The sequence below is a fragment of the Boleophthalmus pectinirostris genome, unplaced genomic scaffold (assembly GCF_026225935.1).
Source record: "Boleophthalmus pectinirostris isolate CB_2022bp ecotype Guang Dong unplaced genomic scaffold, ASM2622593v1 HiC_scaffold_16, whole genome shotgun sequence".
In the NCBI taxonomy this organism is placed as follows: Eukaryota; Metazoa; Chordata; class Actinopteri; order Gobiiformes; family Gobiidae; genus Boleophthalmus; species Boleophthalmus pectinirostris.
In genome coordinates, this window is record NW_026571095.1 from 12,819,585 (window position 1) to 12,836,024 (window position 16,440).

General features: G+C 38.5%; 1 protein-coding gene across 1 annotated transcript in view; it reads right to left on the reverse strand.

Annotated features, from left to right (window-relative positions):
* The window catches only part of LOC110157494 (laminin subunit alpha-3), a 62,158-nt gene that overhangs the window by 19,713 nt on the left and 26,005 nt on the right, over positions 1–16,440 (reverse strand). Inside the window, exons 15-33 of the mRNA XM_055151982.1 lie at positions 15,628–15,765; positions 15,494–15,546; positions 14,621–14,720; positions 13,142–13,194; positions 12,457–12,562; positions 12,110–12,209; positions 10,233–10,389; positions 8,425–8,563; positions 7,369–7,511; positions 7,177–7,280; positions 6,568–6,724; positions 5,698–5,861; positions 5,023–5,131; positions 4,088–4,185; positions 3,435–3,633; positions 2,626–2,752; positions 2,290–2,438; positions 1,479–1,594; positions 55–266 (exon numbers count right to left, since the gene is read on the reverse strand). Of these exons, the coding sequence (XP_055007957.1) occupies positions 55–266; positions 1,479–1,594; positions 2,290–2,438; positions 2,626–2,752; positions 3,435–3,633; positions 4,088–4,185; positions 5,023–5,131; positions 5,698–5,861; positions 6,568–6,724; positions 7,177–7,280; positions 7,369–7,511; positions 8,425–8,563; positions 10,233–10,389; positions 12,110–12,209; positions 12,457–12,562; positions 13,142–13,194; positions 14,621–14,720; positions 15,494–15,546; positions 15,628–15,765 (2,424 nt within the window). The remainder of the gene's footprint in view (positions 1–54; positions 267–1,478; positions 1,595–2,289; positions 2,439–2,625; positions 2,753–3,434; positions 3,634–4,087; positions 4,186–5,022; positions 5,132–5,697; positions 5,862–6,567; positions 6,725–7,176; positions 7,281–7,368; positions 7,512–8,424; positions 8,564–10,232; positions 10,390–12,109; positions 12,210–12,456; positions 12,563–13,141; positions 13,195–14,620; positions 14,721–15,493; positions 15,547–15,627; positions 15,766–16,440) is intronic.

Genomic DNA, 16,440 nt, shown 5'->3' on the forward strand with positions numbered 1-16,440 from the left:
TAATAGAACAAAAATAATTTCAAGAATTTGGTTTGGAACGCAAAGTTGACTCACGTCTGCAGTAGGGAAAGCCATAGTATCCTGTAGCACACTTATTGCATTGGCGTCCGATCACAAACTGCCTGCACGGGCACTGTCCTCCCAATGGGTCACATGTAGAAGAAGTTGAGCCAGTCTTATCACAGTCACAGGGAAGAGCGCCATTATTGTAAGCTGCTACAAGAGAGCGTGCTGCATGTCTGCAGAACTCTGGGCAGCTGACTGGGCTGAAGAGGAGACAGCACAAAATAGGGTGACCACTTGTACATCTTGGTTGTTCTGTACAGCCGTTTAAATACCCTATATTACACAAAACTGATTCCTGTGAGCTGTAAGCTATGTTAGAACGCTGTCATGTTTGAGTAAACCTGTCTGTCTTCAAAGATCAAAATGCTCTGTTCCAACTTGTGATGTCATGTAGCAGTAGTTTTGAAGTTAACAGCTAGCTTTGTCCTTTTTCAATAAAAATTGGCAATTCCAGGGCTGAAATCACCCAAATAATTCTAATGAGGTGTGTGGAGTGGAGCAATTCCTGTGTTAACACATGACATCACAAGATGGTGGAGTGTTTTCCGTTCGAGAGAAGAATTCAGCCTAAATACCATACCATATATCTGAAAATAGCATAGGCCCTCTAAACCACTGTCCCTTGCCTCAGTTGTTTTGAGAATGTCCCACTTTTTAAAATGATGCTACATGAGATTTCCATACATCATAATTTTCTTTTTTAGGAGTACTGACAGTCAGGGCTGTATTATGTTGGCACCAGGGCTGAACGATTTTGGAAAAAATATAATTGATTTTTCTATCAAGAATTGTAATTAGAATTTAATTTGTGATCCAAATCCAAATTTTAAACATGCCCAAGAGCATAAACATTTGAGAGAGATGATTGAAATCTGAACTGCTAAACTAATCCAAGAATTCCATGCTTTTCAGAACATGTTTTTAGAGGTCTAAAGTACAGGGTTGGCAAGATTTTGACAGCATAAGACAGGACAATTTGTTTTTTGCAAAGGAAATTATGTCAGTTAAATAATTGTACATCTTGTGATTGCTAACTGTGACCACTCAAATTTCAGTTTCATTGCAGCATAAGCTGCAGCTCACTTGACATTTAACCTACTGCTTTTCCAATCTTTCTGTGCGTTACGACTGATAAAAACAAAAAAATCATCTTCATTACAATCAACTAATAATCATTAATTCTTCTTTTTTTCTTCAATGTGAGGTGCTCACCTTGACTGTCAACGAACACTAGAGGGCAGCATTTAATATAAGTTAAGACTACATATCAACTCCAGTGTCGTGACAAAGAGGCAGAACAGACACAATGGTAACTTTTGATAAGATAATTCTATGTTCAGTCAAGGCTGTTTTATGGTAGAAAAACATCTTTTTACTTTATCTTTGTCTATCTGACCACAATGGAAGCTTACTCAATATAGAAGCCTTCCCCTCGACACTGCTGAATGAAATCTGCTGATTTATCCTGTGGCTGAGCTTTCAGGGCATCTGGGGTGTAACTGCTGTCTGGAACCAGCAACAAATAATCCTACGGAGAGATCAGAGAGATAATGTCAGTTAAATCTGGAAAATTCGTAAAAATCATTGAAAATTTGATACTAAAACTAGCATTCAAACCAAATCAAATCATTTAAACAAATATTGATACAAAACATAAAAAATAAAAAATAAATCTGACTTTCCTGAACAGTTTTAGAATGATCAGAACTAGTATAAGACCATGTGATAAGGAAAGTAGTATTGTTCTGTTCTGAAAAACGAGCATTAATAATCACAGTGGAAGCAAAATTGGTATATGAGTAACAGTATAGTGTCTATTTCTTAGTTTCAAAAACATGACATCACTGAAACCTGGTTTAAGTAAAGTTATGCAATTGTTGTCGGATCAGTAGTACAGTATAATTTAAAGCATATTTCTTAGAATCAAAATAGATTTTACATTTTAGTATCGTGATAACACTGAAACCTGGTTTTGTGTGATTATTTTGTAATTATTTTTACATATCCTAAACATAGAATATCAGTACAATTTAACTATGTGTGGCACTTATGCGAAAACATGGAGGTTGTGGTGCTTGAGAGGGGGCCATTTGGAAAAGCAAAGAATTCAATCTGTAGAGCCCCTCTCCAAAACACAAGTCCCCCACTTTGGATGTTTCTATGTAACGTGCTTGACATGCTTTGGTAGGCCACTAGATATGACAACAAAAACACTTCACTGACCACAAACAGGGTCTTCCGTGGTGGAATGATCAGGGAGATGCTGGGCTGTCGCCAGGAATGTGGAGTGAAATCAAGTGCAATGTGACCATCAAAGATCAGTACGTCTCTGCAGCCTGACATTGCAGGGCAGAACGATGCATTCACTGAACCTATGAGAAAGAACAATCAAATCTATATAAGGAAGTCTGTCTGAAAAGGTCCAAAGATTTAGATCTGATTGCCTCACTGAAAAGGCTTTTATACTACGTCCAAAATAAACATGCACATATCCAAATGGAAGTCTGTGGATTTTGGTATCTTTTGATGAGGCAGGAGTGATCTTAGCACGCCACTCACCAGTCCAGTCACGCCCCGCCTCCACTCGCACTTCCACAGGGAAACTGATGTGCTCAGGCTGGTGGTAATGGACCACAACCACATACCTGCCTGGGAGGGGCACCCGAGGAGAGAAAGTGATTTCTGTCTGGAAAGCAATAAGTAGTGGTGTAAAATAGCTGGAGGAAAAGACATGGCAGATAATTTTATACATTTTTAACGAAATAAAGATTGAAATGAACTACAGGCTTCTAGATAGACAATGTAAAAATATTAACTGTATTATTGATGGAAATCAGAAAATGTTGATTTAATAATAACACTATAAAAAGGTCTTTATGTGTTTTAGAGTCTAATCCAGAAAACTATTACAATGTTCAAAATGCGACTAGTAAAGATTAGTCAATGAATTGGTGCAGCCCTACTCTAGAGGAGTTGGGAAAAAATAACAAGGGAACACACCAAATGATTATCACCAGAAGCCAGTCCCTTAATAGTGTCACTAGAGTGGTTAATATGGAAGAAGTGGGTAGATACACAGCAACTTCAAATCCAGGGTCAAGTGCAGAGACTTACCCACTGCACCACTGTTGCCCAAAAAGCACTTATATTTGTCAAAGGGGTTTAAAATGAGAGGAGAGCACTGCATTAAGTTTATAAAGGCATGGGGCAGCAGTAGCTCAGTTGGTAGAGCATTCGCCCACTGGTGTGTGAATGTGTGTGTGAATGGGTGAGTGGTTCCTTGTTGTAAAGCACTTTGAGTGCCTTGAAGGTGGAAAATGCTACAGAAATGTGACAATTTACCATTTACCATGTCTGTACAGTGATACCTGAGGGAATTTAAGCAGAACGCCATCATTGGGAGGTTCACGTATTGGAAATACACCAGTCTGTCTGCGGCGTCTCCATTCCTCACTCTCTCTGTGCTGATGGTCAGATGCCGGGCTGGATGACAGCTGTCCATCCCGGGCCGCAGACAGGAGCCAGGGGGATCCAGGCATGTCAAACTGACTCTGAATACAATACTGACTGCAAAGGGAATAAAAGTGAGTTATGCTAGAATCAGACTCATACTGAACTCATATACTAGTTGTTTAGGGATGAACCTGATATGGTACTCCACAATGAAATCAGCTACTACAAAACTATTCCTTATAACTAATGTTACTACTATTGCTGTCACTGTTTCAATTGCTTCAGTTTGACTTGGTACAGACTTGAGCCATGGAATCCTACATAATTATAAGATGAAAAAAATGTGCACATTAGACCTCAAATGAATGACAGGGCAGCTGTGTACAAATACTGTGTGAAAATAGTCATTATGGGGTGAGAGTTTGACCCTGTCTTGACCCTCAGGTTTTCAAACACATTCTGTACATGCCAAAGGCAAAAAAACACCCAAATTATCTAAATAATACACACTGAACTTGACTAATATTATGGTAGTCCATGAGAGAGAAAATCTTGACCAGCAGCTCACCTGTCTTCAGTGAAGCGTCCATGAGTAGAAACACAAAGCACTTTCGGCTCAACATACTCCACTGAGAACTCCTCTGCAGGCACCACATACACCTTATACTAAGACAAAAATACATAACTGCATTATTCTACTTGTACAGATCTTATGTCATACACATATTTCAGGTAGTGTAATTCAATCTGTTGAAAGCCCTTATATCAATCTGTTAAAAGCCCTTCTAGTGACTGCTGTTGCCAATAAGCCATGGTTACAAACACTGTGATATCAACATTGCATATTCTAAGATTGTATCTACCCCTATCAAATAAACAAAAAAAACAATAGCTTGGCATGGCTATTTCCAAATACAGCCAAACATTTGCCTGACCAGCCAGTCCCTTCTATATTCTGTTCAAATCCAGAAGGGTCTGGAGCCAAGCCATAGAGTGTGAAAAACCTCCGTCCAAATGTGAAACAGTCCAACCACAGCCACTAATTTGTATCACGTCTCTCAAAATGCAGGAGACATCTCCTCTCCAAAATTCTCGTAACAGTCAGAACTAAATGTATAACTTCTTTTACCTGAGATAAATAATAGTTTGGTGCTTCAGCTGTTTTTGATTCTACAAAAATCTGTTTCTCAGTACCCTGTGTTGTTCTTCCCCCTTTTTTTTAAACTTCTAAACGACCAAGTTTTTTCTGAATGGTTAATCCACCTGTCAATCACTCCTTCTGTAATTGTGGAGGGTCATCTTTGTAAAATTTTTGTCAAATGTGTGGTTCTGGCTGGCCAGGTAAACCAAACATCAGGTCAAGTCAATTTTTTTTTCAAAACTAGATTGAAACTAAGCATTTACTGACACCTGTAGTCATGCCTCAAATTTTTTGATAAATTAAAAATAAATGATTTGATAAACTGTGTACATTACAAACTGAGAGCCACTGCTTTTTCTTACCAACATGAATGTAGTAGTAGACGTCTGAAGCAGGAGTGCTGTTTTGTGAGTTAACTGCAACATTGCCACCCTGTTACTGCTGTCCACTGCTACACTTCGGCACAAAAAGCTGTTAAGAGGAAACATAATGTGAGTAAGTTAAGTTAGAGTCCTTTATTGATACTTTGCAGTGAAATCATGTTGGGGTGTTCTACATGTATCTCTATTGGCAGAATGTTCAAAAGTTACCATGGTGACACAATTCACACATTAGCAAAAACTGCCAAACATGTTTTAAAATAGTCAAGAAAAAACCTACAAAAAATAAACAAACAAACAAACAAAAAAATACAAAATTCAAAATAGATTTAATCAACACATTTTCAGGAGCCTGTGATCAATAAGAGAATTCATGGTCCTGTTTTTCAAACAAATAGTGAGAGTGACAAACTGAAAAACTGCTACCTATCTTGTGACAGTAATTTTATGTTGTAGTTGTTGTAGTTCCAACCAAGTCAGCCCTTTATGGTTAGACTGTGTTAACATAAAGCTCAGATTAAGTCTCTAACTTGAGTAACAGAGCTTCAGACAGAGTAGTGCTTTCAATTAGCTTCACACCCCCAGAGAATGTTGATGACATCAGCTGCAAAGTATCAATATCTTATAGTAAACCATTGAAATTACTTTGTAACACACCTGAAAGCGCAGCTATAAATGTTAGCCCTTGCCAGGATTTGAGTGCCAGACTGGCCGCTAATGAGCATGTTTACGTTCTGCAGAGTGTCCACTTCACTAGCATACTCCAGGACCAGAGCATAGGCACCGGGTTGAGGCACGCGCAGGGTGAGCTGCAGCTGGGACTATAACACAAAACATAACATTGTAAATACTATACAGGAAGACAAAAATTTCATAACAGAACAATTATTATGACAAAGCTGTGACAGAGATTAATTGCACTTTCCAAACCACTAATTAAAAAGAGTTGGGAAACAAGAAGATCATTTATTTTGAATTAGAGCTGCACAATTTGGGAAAAAAAAAATCTCTTCTTTGTGCACATTGTAAACAACTCACATTAGAGAAGAAAATGAACTGACAATCCCATGCATTTCAGAACATGTTTGTAGAGGAACCTATTATCTAAATAGGTGTAGGCTTTGATATTTGATAATTGTGCCAACTCAAAAATAGAAAGACTCCCGCACTCTGTCTAACTTGCAAAAAGTGAGCTTTATTTACAGTGGAGCAACATTTCGGCAGCTAGGCCTTCATCAGGTAAATGGTTTGTATGAGGCTATCTTAAATAGGCGTGGCTGGAGTTACACCCAATGGGAGCACCCAGAATGCATGGAGAAAAAAATACATATAACGCATCATACACAATAAATAAGTGGCACATATAGCTGTACAGGATCCAATGAAGAAGAATGACATTATATACATAAGTATTTATCTTACAACTGGGGTAACTCAAATTGCTATTTCGATTAAACTGAGAGATAATGTGCAGCCCTATTTTGAAAAACTACACTTGGTGACTATTGTAGATTTGAGCTCTCCCACCTGTCTCCCATTGAGCAGAACCATCTCTGGGTGGTCTGCAGTGGGCCTTCGCACTTTGGTCTGCCTCCTCTTACGCCCACCGCGGCTGGACAGCACCCCTTGTGTGCCCAGTACTGAGGTGAATGCATCCAGGGATAGGTGCTTGTATAGTAAACAGCTGGTAAAGTACATAAAGTGGTTACACATTTTAGCCAATTTTACTGTATATATTTTATAAAGTGTTTAATACATTTTGGAGCTCATTTGTTCAGTTTTTTTCTGTACAAAAAATTAACAGAAAATATACTGAACTGACGCCTGACAGTGAACCAAATGATTTTAGCATACCATTAAAACCCTACATGCAAATAACTGGAAATATCTTGCGATTTTGGGGAATTTTTGCAAAACACATAATCATAGGATGTTTTGCAAAATGTGAATGAACAAAAAGATTACATTATCCATTATCTTCTTTCTTTTTATCAGATATATTTGCAGCTTTTTAAATTGGGCATATCCTCAAAAGATTGAATATTGCAATCTAATCTCATACCCGTCATTAGTAAATAATCACAGAATACAACAACTAATAGTAAAGAAATTAACTTTACATTGCATAGGACTTACTTTGTGTCCCTATCAGCAGTAAGTTGGTATGTGCACGGTGTGGTGACCTTTTCTTTAAGCAGAGGGGCTTCATAATAATCACGGGGCAGCAACACTAGATAATCCTAGGGACAACACAAAACAAATGAGACAAGAGTCACAAAACATAAATTAGGATCTGATTTTCACACAATGCAGTTCTAATGTAGTTACCAGCAGTACTCCCTCAGCTCTTATGTGGATGAACCATTTTCCTGGGGTGAGGGCAAAGGGCTCCGCGAAGCCCTCTCCTGGGACAGTGAGGAAAGATGGGGACCGACTCCTGGGAAACACCACTTCCTTACTCTGATCTGACCCTGCCAAAACAACAGCACAAATATAATCTAACACACTGGTAAAACATATATACAGTGATGTCCTAATGTTGTATTATGTAACTTTTCTAGTGGAGGGTCTGGCACCTCAAAAGAAGTGATATTGTTTTGCCGAGAGTGTTCCCCAGTATAACATTAAACTTCTGCATGGAGACAAAAAGGTGGAACCTCAAGGCCAAGTATAAAGGAAAGCCTGCTCCAAGTAAGAACATATGTTGTTTTAAGGTTGTGCAACAATGAGAACACCTCTAATATGAATAAATGCAAAATAGTTTAATGCCATCCTGCAAAAACTTCCAAGCAAAGCAATAACATCTTTGTGAAGATCTAGAAAAGTTACAGAGAACATTTAATGTGGCTTTTATTATTATTTATTTTTATATATTATACATAGTTATTAAACTGTATTCAAGGCATACTAAATGTAAGACAGTTGGTAGTTGAAAGTGAAAATATTTTAGGAGCCCTAAAACAAAGTACAAGGTGCATTTCTTCTTCTCCTTTTTGCTGTTCCTTCGAGGGTGGCCTCATCAAATCAAATGCTTTAATATGTAACCCTACCTTCTGCATTCCCCTCTCTCACAACAACAAATTCTTGCTTGTTCCAATACATCCATAAAAGTCTATGCTCCCAATATATGCACCATCTCAAGCTAATGTGTGTGGACTTATTGGTCTATTTCAGGTCTAATGATTTCTATTTTTATATAAAGAGCTATAAAGGACTACCGTGAATCACTACAGGAAGACACTTTTTCCTCCTTACATCTGCTAAACTAATACAATTTGCTATAACTTAAAAGCACCAGAAGGTCAGGCACAGTAATGTAGTTTATGGATAACAAGTAATTGCATATTAAATGTTAGAATAATGGTTTGGTCTGGGCTGCCTTACCTGCAGTGCCCCAGGAATTAGTAGCTTTAACATGGCCAGTTACTGTGGAGCTGCTTGGGTTAATGAATCTCAAAACCACACGGAAAAACTGCTGACTCTCATCTCTGGGGTCAACATGCACGCTTACTTTGATTTCATTCTGTAGGGATATAAGTTACAACACAAACATGACTAAATACAGTTAAAGAAACAAAATGCCTATGACAGGTTATGCTACACTTTTGACAATGTTTAAATCCAGACTTCTGTTTAGCTATGCATATGAAAGGTTTTTATTCACTATGCATTCTTCTATTCTTCTTCTTCTTTTTATGCAATTTTTATGACAATTATGTATGTTTCGATTTGTTTGCATTGTGATTTTCATGTATTTCTTATTCTGTGAAGCACTTTGAATTACTTTGCATATGAATTGATGCTACACATATAAACTTGCCTTGCCTTCACTTAAAATCTTGCCTCGTTATTTTTAGATTTTTTTTTATTTTGGAGAAGTTTATCATTTCCCTTCCTGTTTTGATATGGGCAGCAGATATGGCATGAAGTAATTCCTGTTACCTAGCAACCATAATGTTGGTTAGGGCCAAAATCTCTCAGCTGCACAATAGTTACATTAAGACAAATCAAAATAAATGACAACACCTTTATTTTGTTGAAATGAATCTTTAATCTGCTGGTATTGACATACTATTGCTACTTCTTGTATATTTGTACTTTTCTTTTGAACTTTTTTTTTTCTTTTACATAAACTGCCTCAGTACTCAATGCTACGCAAAACTGACCCTTGAGCTTTAAGCCATGTTAGAATGTTGTCACCTCCTCAAAAACATACCTGTTGTATTTTGTTTCATTCACATGTTTGAATAATCATTTATTACTCAGTCTGCATATCCAAAAGCTCAAAATGCTCTGTACCACCTTGTGATGTCATGAAGAAATAGCTTTTACTTTAACAGTTATCATTTTCCTTTTGCTCAGTAGAGATGGGCTAAAATCATCCAAATGATTCTAGTGACGGTGTCTGTTTAAAAACACAGCACTTCCTATATTACCACATAACATCACAAGGTGAAACTGTGGAACAGTTTTCAATCTGAGAGAATAACCTACATATGCAGGGTTTGTATGTGAAACTTGTGCGTATGAAACAAAACACAACTCCAGGCAAATTTGTGATGAGGAAACAGCATTATAACATAGCTCAGCAAATGGCATAATAAGGGCACTTTAACTGATGCAAAACTAGTATAAATATTTTCCCCCAAAACAAGTAATAATTAGGGGAACATGAAAACCTGTCATACGCACTTTAACAATGATGGAATGATAGAACAATGATGTTAAGACATATGGTTAAGTTAATAGCGGAAGTAAGTAAAAGTAAACAGTGAGCATGCATGAAAAAAAGCAAGAAAAGCTAATTGAGCACCCCGTCACTTACAGTCACAGCAAGATTTAGATCCGGCTTCATCCACCACCAAAATCCTGGCTTTGACAGGTGCTTTCCCCTTGCGAGGTGGGGTGCTGTAGCGTATTACAATGTGGAAAAGGCCACGAAAGCCGAAGCTAAGCTCTAGGATCACCTCTGGCTGGAAGAGAGAGGGTTAGTTCCCACAGAAAGCAGTAATCAAGTACCAGAAAAGTATTTGTGCGGTAAGGGAAACAAAGAATGATGGTGAACAGAAGAGAATAAGATACAAAAATCAGATAACTAAATAATTAGATCTGATTTTGGTGTGTGTTTATATGCACTAAAGAAATCTGATCATAGTCAATGAAGGGAAAGTGTGCTGATGAAGTGGACTGACCTGTGCAGGTGACATGAAAGCGTATCCTCTCCAACTATAATCTGGAAACACCTCAGAGTCATAACCAAAGCGCACAGGTCTGGCATTTGGAGTGGTCCCATCCTCTAGCTCATACTTGAGCTGGTGCAGTGTGGGGAGATAGTAGTTGGGTGCAGGCCTAAAAAGTTTATAATGTTAAGCATAGATCTGTAACTTTGTACAGTAACAAATGTTATTTAGGCATAGACTGTATAAAGAATTGGACTAAGGGAATGTGACATCACCCATAGTGTTCGGGTCCAGTCAAATGAAGCTCATAATGCAAGTGGTTATAAGAGCGGATTTGGAGTTCCATATTAGGAATAGGAATTTATTTAGATACAAAATAGCGAAATAAAAACACCAAGATCATATAGAGCGGGTTAACCCATTGACGCCAGATGCTGCACAGCGCAGCGCTGAGTCCCCTGTCCGGATTGTCTGGCGATCAGCGTAACTGGTAAAGGCGGGGCCACACCTGGAAGCATGGGGGGCGTGTCCTCCTCTCGCTTCTATTCACTCCCATAGAGAGACGCAAAACTGCCAGAGCTGTACTGTCGCGTTAAACCTTCTTTATCGTGGCGTATTGTTTCTCCATTGAAAAATAATCCAAATGTATCCCGCACATGTTCCCATCAAGACCTGGCTTGAAGTAACAAACGCTGCGCTTTACTGCAGCGCATGAACACGCTCAACCACTTGATCTGTTCACTGTTCCAGACGCTCCTATAACAGGTGCCATATCGCTATGTCGTGTAACAAATAAACATGGTCAAACACAAAAGTGCTGACAGTGACAATGACAGTGAAGACACGGACAACATTTGTGTTAATTAACCAAATAATTTTATGGCAATAGGCAATCGCCCATTCAATTGATACAACTTAAAAAAAGTCCCTGCTTTTAGCCTAGTGTGAGAAATACAGTCGGACTAGATCCAAACCAGAGTCCCGAACCAGCGGGAGCAGCTCCGGTTCAGTCCGGGCTCAGAGGAGCTGGAGCGGGGAGCCTCGACCTGAGGAAGCCCTTTCCCCGGGAAGAACCAAATGCGCCAAGGACGGACGCTCAGAACAACATATAACAAACCAAACTGGACTCACGCTTCTGTCCGGATGCTGCACCACCTCGGAACCAGCCGTGGTTCTTGAGCGCGGAGGACAGGAGCAGCGCGCCCGGACCTGTAGTCCACAGCGCATTCTTGCTTTTCCCGCACAGAACCAGCGCGCAGACGACGGAACGTACCCGCTCAGACCCAGTCATTGCGCACTGGTCTTGCTCGCCACCGTTTGGAACCAGCACATGGAGGATGAAGCCTCCGGACCATCTGACCAACGCGCTTTTAACAGAAGACCGTCCTGAGGAGCTGCGCGCTACTTTGAGCACTGTTGGCTGCTGCTGTTACCCGAGCTCTGGACTGATGCGGTGAGTTTGTACAAAGTTCTACATGTTGCTGTTTTATAAGTTCATGGTGATAATTTGAGATGAGGACGGCCCGTGATATTAACAGGAACATCGGTGTTGATAACTGGAGTATCGCTGTTTTACCGGAGAAACAGAGACACGTGAACCAGTTTTGGTTTGTTTGCCGGTGTGAAAGCGGACCACACTGGAGTGTATTTGCTACATAATAACAATTTTATTGCCTGGTGCGGACCAAATAATCGAACTAGCGGTGTGAAAACGACCTAATACGAACATTGCAACAGTTTCAGAGAGAGGGTGACAATTGTCCAATGTGAAGTCAATTGAAAACAGTCAATGGAGCCGGAAGCACCCATGCCCATGAACATTTCCTATTTGCGGCGAATGGGTTAACTATGTCCATTTATATATAAATATAAAGTCTACTGTTTCTTACTCTGTGCATTTGAGGCCGACTATGTTCTGGCGGCACTGGCACTGCCCAGATATGTCATCACAGGCTGAATCAATAGCTCCGCCCACATCACACTCACAACCTATAAATAGACAGATAAAACACATTTTAAACACACCACAATAAAAGACAACAGCTTTGCCTAAACTCATCAGTTGGAGTTGGAGAGGCAATGGCATTTGGAAAGAAGGATTTGTTGTATATGTTTTTACAGGCCAGAGGAACTTTGTACGCTTTCCACCACCTTCTTGATTTAAATTAATAAAATAATTAGATTTAACTGCCACCTATGACTAAATTTTCAACTAATGTTATGGTAACACACAAACCTTGACAGCCAAAGTAATTGCGCTTTCGAAGTAGGAAATATCCGTCCTTGCAAGTGTCGCATCCATGACCACAAGAATTAGGCTTACAGTGGCATTGTCCAGTTTTCTGAAATCAAGTAAGAAAATATGTCTGGGTATTAATTGCAAATATAGTTTGTGTTCACAAAAAACAAAAATTTGATAATTTCAGATGGAGATCAAGGATTGTATCATATCACTAAGATCCTAACAATGCACTGTCTAAACCAAAAATCCTCAGAAAGTAGGTGAAAAAAACTTGCCAAATTAATCTTCCTTTCAACTGCCAAAAACATATCTTAGTGATTGAATAATGCAAAAATATAATTATACCTTTGTTTATTTATGTTGATAGAGAAGACGTTGAACTTTGTGCCAGTTTTTGGATAAGCATGTGGATAAGCCAAGTAATTAGAGAGATATTAACTATAAACAAAGCCAAAACTAACAAAGCCAAGCTATACCATACACAATGCAAACCCAACCTATCCATTGGGTGTCAAAATGATTAAAAAAAATTGGTCTGTTGCCATAGTAACTGATAATAAAAAAGTAAATATTATATCATTTGAACTGTAAGAAGGCCCCAAAATGCCATACACCAAAACACTGAAACCCACCAATTAAGTATTTAATTTTTAACATTAAATTCCATATTTGTTTTTACCTGGTCACACTCTCCAATCCCACTTACAGTCCCTTTCACGTCACATCGACACTCTGTAGGAGAGAATAAAAGAGGGGTAAAAGAGGGGATCAGTGCTGAATAGAGTCTGATTACAGAATTGGTGAAACACATCCACACAAAACCCTAATCTTGAGGGATCTGACATCAAAGCTCCTGCTGCCTGTGCCTTCTTTCAACTGAGTGAAACAAAAACCAGGTAATGTCCAGCCGCAGTGGAGCAGAGGCATTCTTTAGATATTATTTTGCAGTTCTTCTGTCTTCAGGCACATTGCTAATAACATTTTTGCTGAAGTGCTGCTCTGTAACCTAAGAAAGCTATCTGGACATGGAATGCAGCTGCAGAGGAGACAGAAGCCATATTATTAGCCTTGTTTTAGGGTGACAGTCGACCAGCCAAGGAAGGAAAGAATTTTTGCATCTTGAAAACAATGTCTTGCAGTCACTCCGTTAATCTTTGTAGTCAATAATGCAGGAATGTTCCAGCATATTACACTGACTTGACACTTACTCTATTTACTGTTACTCACATCTTCACCTCATTTGCCCCTAGTTGATAAACTGATAAACTATGACAACCATAAACACCTGGTGGCATGTGTTAATAAATCAATACATTTTTTCAGTATCTGGTCACACCTGGTCACACCTACACCTGGTCAGTAAATCAATACTCATTTTAGTAACTGTAGTAATTGAAAGACAATCAAAACAGCAATGAATTTTAAAATAACTTTCAATATTTAAATGTGCACTATGTAACTTTTCTGTTTGGGGTCTGTCATCATGGAGATATTACTGTTTTGCCTTAACTGTTCCACAGTTAATGCAAGGCAGCATGAATTTATGCAAGTATGAGCCTTTTTATTGACTAATAAAGAGTTTTAAAAACAGGCATTCTTGCGGTTAGGATCCCCTGTCCTCCACAGATCTGACCTGTAATTTTGAAAACAGTGACTTGGAGTCACTCTGTTAATCTTTGTAGTCAATAATGCAGGATGCATATTACACTGACTGGCACTTACTCTGCTTTCTGTTATGCATATCTTCACCTCATTTGCCCCTAGCTGATAAACTGATAACTAAGATGACTGCACACTCCTGTTTTCCACAGAATAGCAATTTGAAACAATAATTTATTTTCTATTCCACACGCTGACATGAAGCTGAAAATTTATGGTAAAGATGCCTCTTAGACAGATGTGTCACAACATTTTTGTGGCTTCACACAAAACAATAATTGATTCAGAAATTGTGTTGGAAAAAAAAACACACATTAATTACCTTAATTAAATCAGAGTATTTTAAGACTCAAGAGAATACATATACAGACAGGTAGATGTGTTTTAAGTCATTACTCAAAGTTACACCTTCAGGCTACAATAAATAACACCAAAGCTCAAAACATCAGAACAAATAAGTTTGTATAGTATACTTAGAATTTTTAGGTCAAGAACTCACCTATACAGCCCCGAGGGTGGTTTGAAGCCAAATTCCAATAGAGGGGTTTACACTTATCACACAAGGTTCCTTCCACATTTGGACGGCAGCGGCACACGCCCTGAAACAACACAAGAAAGAATTAACTGTTTTGTTTTGTCTTTTTTACTACTCATGATTACACTTCCTGTTCCTGAACTAAAAGATGGGAAAAGCTCTAAAAGGGCACTACATGACTTAATCTTCCTGTAAGGACGAACCCTTTTCCTTTCCTTTATTCTTTGTGACAGGAAATAAAGTATTTGTCAATCAAAACATGCTCAATTATAATAAAGTTGGGAACACTAGAACTGCCAGTGAATACAATTCCACACCCCAGCTAAGTCTGCTGTATACACTTCAGTGCTATGTGATCCATTAAAGGTCCTATATTACATGAAGTTGACTCTTGTGAGTTTTTAGCCATGTTAGAATGTTGTTATCTCCTCAAAAACATCAACCTGGAGTTGAGTGTTGTTTCATTCACACATTTTTATTATTAGTCTATCTATATCTCCAAAGCTCAAAATGCTGTGTTCCACCTTGTGATGTCATGAAGTGGTAGTTTTCAAGTTAACAGCTTGCTTTTACCTTGAATTCAGTAGAGGCCAAATTGAAGGTGTATGAAGTTTAAAAACACAGAGCACTTCCTATATTACCACATGACATCACAAGGTGGAACAGAATGTTTTCCATTTGAGAGAAGAACCTAAATATCAAGGGTTTGTGTCTGAAACATGTGAATGAAGCAAAGTTTTTGAAGAGAAAATAAAATGATAACATTGATCAGAAAATAGCATAATATGGACCCTTTAAAAATAAGTTTCTTTCAGAAAAAAATAAGTGGTTTAATACCGCTTGAAGATCAGTGATTTCAGATCCTGCAGCGTTACAAATGCCGATGGGTGCTGAAGAGAAAAACACATATAAACAAGTTAGATCTATGTAATTTTCTACGGTATATGATGATGAGTGTATTTCATATACACCTGAGCATTGAGGAAAGCTCAAGACTCCAGAAGCACATCGGTCACACTGCTGGCCCACCACACCAGGCAGACACAGGCACTGTCCTGAGAGAGGGTTACATGTGGTCCCATATGAGCCCTCCGCTGAACACTGGCAGCCTGCAGGTACAAGACATAGACAATGGTAAGCTCAAATAACATCAAGTCTACCAATAAGGTCTAGATCAAGATTAAAATGTTGCAGGCAGTCTGTTAAAATCTGTTACTGTATAAAAAAATGTTTTTATTGCAAGTAAACTGGACTCACTGAACATCAGATGAAAATTGGGTCTCTATGTTAAGTCATTTAAAGGGTCTGTGCCTAATTTTTTAGATGTATTTGAGGAAAATGTGTCTTGCCTCAGTAAACATACACTATACAAACAGCTCTTCAGGTCAAAATAAGTATGCGTACTGCCTGCGAATTAAAAAGTTTATTTGAAAATCAGGAAATGCACTGTTAGCAGGCTAGTTGCTGTTGGCAAAACATGATGGCAAAACTCTCTGGCCAAATGTAAAAAGTGCTTATCAACTTATCACAGTGAATAATTAAATGCATAAAGTAAGGAAGGAAAAACTAGTCTTGTTTTTCACATTTTTAGCACAAAGAAAGATGCACAAACCCTCCAAGTGTGATTACCATTTTAACAAAGTTTACTAAAGCCACTATTTGACTATTTCTGGATCCCAAGAAGGGAAAGCTTCAAATACTATATCCTCTTTCCTTTGTGAAACTCTGTCAGAGTCAAAATACATGGAATACATCATTTTGTTTGACAGCACGTGTCCTTATAT